General features: G+C 33.1%; 2 protein-coding genes across 2 annotated transcripts in view; both read left to right on the forward strand.

Moving 5' to 3' along the window:
• The window catches only part of LOC106687368 (rho GTPase-activating protein 44), a gene marked incomplete in the record, with an annotated part of 54,853 nt that overhangs the window by 36,473 nt on the left and 14,804 nt on the right, over window positions 1-3,576 (forward strand).
• LOC136797044 (neurofilament medium polypeptide-like) lies at window positions 2,013-2,759 on the forward strand. Its single transcript, XM_067052500.1, has one exon. The coding sequence runs from the start codon at window positions 2,142-2,144 to the stop codon at window positions 2,742-2,744; it is 603 nt and encodes a 200-aa protein (XP_066908601.1). The 5' UTR covers window positions 2,013-2,141; the 3' UTR covers window positions 2,745-2,759.

Genomic DNA, 3,576 nt, shown 5'->3' on the forward strand with positions numbered 1-3,576 from the left:
TTTTTTTATTTCACTTAACCTATATTTGAGCCTTTCAGCTGACAGGATGATTAGTTCCATAGAATCATTCTTAATAATTTCAGTATTGATTCTATAACAATTTAGCATTGGATAAATGGTTGAGAATATTATGTTAATTTTTGTAAAATGTTACGTTTTTGTATTTCTGCTATACTTTTGCAAAAGATAATGTTTAAATTGAATTTAGTGAATGACACAAATCTTCCTTGTTTAATTATAATAATTTATTTCATATAATCAACAACAATGTTTCGGGAATATCCCCCTTATTCAGGTTGCTGATAAACATATTATATATATATATCTTGTATAATTATCTCCTATTTTGTCATTAGTGCTAATATTTAATAATATTATTGTCATTTAATGAATAAAACTTTTATACTATCAGCAGTTATACATTTATAGGAGAATAATTACCTTCCTAAAGGTTATCTTTCATTATGAAAGGTAATTATTCTCCTAGAAATGTATAAAATTTGATAGTATAAAAGTTTTATTCATTAAATGACAATAATATTATTAAATATTAGCACTAATGACAAAATAGGAGATAATTATACGAGATACATATATATAATATGTTTATCAGCAACCTGAATATGGGGGATATTCCCGAAACGTTGTTGTTGATTATGTGAAATAAATTATTATAATTAAACAAGGAAAATTTGTGCCATTCACCAAATTAAATTTAATTCCAGAAACTCTTCCAGTAGAAGATTAATAATTTAAGATAATGTTTAAATTTTGCAATGAGAAATATCATTAACCCATTGACAGTGTATCCCGTAACAGTCAGAGGCAGAGCATCAATTACCATTCAGCTGATCTCAAGATCTCTGAGGTTAAGGCGTTCAAACTGTTTAATCTACCAAAGATACATAAGATTCTTTACTTTGTTGGTTTTCTAAGATTATTTTAACTGAAGAAGGAGGGCGTGGTTTAGTTTTGAATTCAGTATGCCATTCTTTTTTGAGTTTAGTGCTTCATTAGTTATAAAAATAATTTTTATGAATTATATAAAATTGTATTTTTGTTATCCAACATGAATAGTAGTAATAGTCTTCTTATTCTGGCACGACAGACTGTGGAGGTCCAAGGCCTCACACGATGTACTGCGGAAATATATCGCGTGTTTCTTGACGAGGTTTTCATAGGGTGGGTTCGTCATTCCCAAGCCTATTTTTTATAAGTGTCACCCATTGGCTTACAGGCCTCACAAATGTCTCGGGGAGGCTATGAGGAAGTATTGTGTAATAATATGCTTGAAAAAATCCCGGATAGGGCCGGGACTCAAACTCACAACCTTTGGGTTGGTAGACAGGCTGCTACCGTCGCCCCAGTAGTAATTGTAGTGACTTGTAAATCAATCACTGTTCCGATTGACAGAAAAACATTTGATTGATATGATACTGCCATCTCCCAATAAATTGTATTGTCTTCGTGTACTGTTCGAAACAAATAAGCGGGGAAAGAACAGAAGGTACTACTGCTCGGATTGTGACATGCCAAAGTATTTCCAAACATAAAAAACTATACATTTTTTAGACCAGAATTCATAATTTTACCGCTATATGAAAGGGTTAAAAGTACTTTTCTAAAAGAAAACTGTTGAAATTAGAGTTAGTAATTTTTTTTTTCTACTAAAAGGCTCATTTGAAAAATTGTTATTAGAAAGTATTTCCACATTATATTTGGATTGTATTGTATTGTGTTATTGTATTGTATTTAATATATGTTCTGAAAACAGTGAGGGATGATGTAATTTCAAAGTAGGATTGTGAAATGTCAATTTTTTTTTAGTTTTCTAGAAATAGAGGATAATAAATTTTTTTACTGATCTTTTTTTTTTTTTTTTTACTCAAAGGGTGCAGATTTTTTGAAGTCCAGACTAACTTAGATCTGAAGGAGAACATTTTGACTTATTTTCATCCATCCTTTATCTTTTTTTAGTTTTATAAACTACTGCTTGTATTATTCTAGAATCAATGATATTAATATTCATTTAATAAATTATTTTGATTTTTAATTATTTTTTCAGCCCACCTCATGGAAGTCCAAAACCAGCTGTGAGGTCACGTAAACATAACAAATCCACAGCTCCAAACCCACCTGGTATGCCAAGCAGGGACAAAGAGGAATTCAAAGAAAAATCTTCAAACCGAGAGAGTAAAGATTTCAGTAGATTGATGGAAAAACCAAAAGAAAAAGTGAGCAAAGAGAAGGAAAAAGAAGTGGAGAAAGAGAAGGTCGATGATAAACTGGAAAAGAAAGAGAACCGACCTCCACCTCCTAAGGACATGGGTAAAAGTCCTCTAAAGGAAGAGAGCACAAAGAAAACTGAAGTAAAAGTTGTCGAGACGAGGTCAGGTGGAGGTGAAAGGCGGAGCAGTAAAGAAGACAATAAGCTAGTCGGGGAAGCGAATAGTCTCGAATTTGAACATTTTGAGGGTGCCAAAGGAAGTGGGATGGATTTGAATAAGAGAACCTCCAAGTCCGGAGAGGATGTGAGAAAAATGAAGGTGGAAGATGGTGGATACTGTACGCTACGCAAGCCGCCTCGACCAATGCCGAGGACAGTTCTTGGTGATGCGGTTGGTGAGAAGCCAGCAGTACCGGAGAGGCCTCCTCAGCTTCAACGACCTCTTAGCTTCAGAATACCTAAATCACCTGATTCGCTTGTTGAAGTCAGTATACTCATTTTATCTTTTATTAAATAATAAAGAAAAATTATTAAGTTTACTAGCATATGTTAGGAAAGGGGTTATGTCAAAAATTAGTCACTATCCTTCTTTGAGATATCGTTCATATGAAATACTAATTAAGCCGTTGAGGGCAAAAGAGGTGTAAGTGTTATTAAAAAGTAAATAGTTAATTAACTTCAAATGCTTTTGAATTGTTAGATACGCTTTTGACTAATTAGTAAATAAAATAATATAAATATAAAATAAATAATAAAAAAAAGTATTATTTCTTACTAAAAACTTCAGGTGGTATTGTACATCTCAAAATTCCAATTTTGAGTTACACTACTTTTGCATTCAACAAATCAATTAATAAACAAATCCGGGGACGTCTTCTTTTCCGTTTTCCATCTGGTTTGCCATAAACCATCTTTTTGGGTATCCTTTCATAGGGCATCCTCTCAACATGTCATAACCATCTTAATCTTGTACTTTTAATTAACGCCACGATGCTGGGTTCTTCATACAAATTTATCAGTTCCTCATTCCTTCTTCTCCAAATTCCATTCTCCGAGACTCCTCCCCATATCCTTCTCAATACCTTTTTCTCCCAGAAGTTGAGCATCTGTTCTGCTTTTCTTGTCAAGGGCCATGTTTCTCCCCTATAGATCACTACTGGCCTTACGATAGTTTTGTAAATGACCACTCTCATCCTTTTAGAGAGAGCTCTAAAATTCAGTATTTTCTGCAGTGAGAATTAACATTTATTTCCTGCTGTTGTCCTGGTCCCTATTTCGCTCTCAACTTTGTTATCATCTGTAACCAGGCTTCTCAGGTACTTAAACTGGTTTACAGAAGTGAAGCTGTG

The sequence above is a fragment of the Halyomorpha halys genome, unplaced genomic scaffold (genome assembly GCF_000696795.3).
Source record: "Halyomorpha halys isolate HHAL.00 unplaced genomic scaffold, Hhal_1.1 Scaffold951.1, whole genome shotgun sequence".
NCBI lineage: Eukaryota > Metazoa > Arthropoda > Insecta > Hemiptera > Pentatomidae > Halyomorpha > Halyomorpha halys.

What these genes read in the sequence shown, in the direction of transcription:
- LOC136797044 (XM_067052500.1), top strand. Translation starts at nt 2,142, where the DNA reads ATGCCAAGCAGGGACAAAGAGGAATTCAAAGAAAAATCTTCAAACCGA.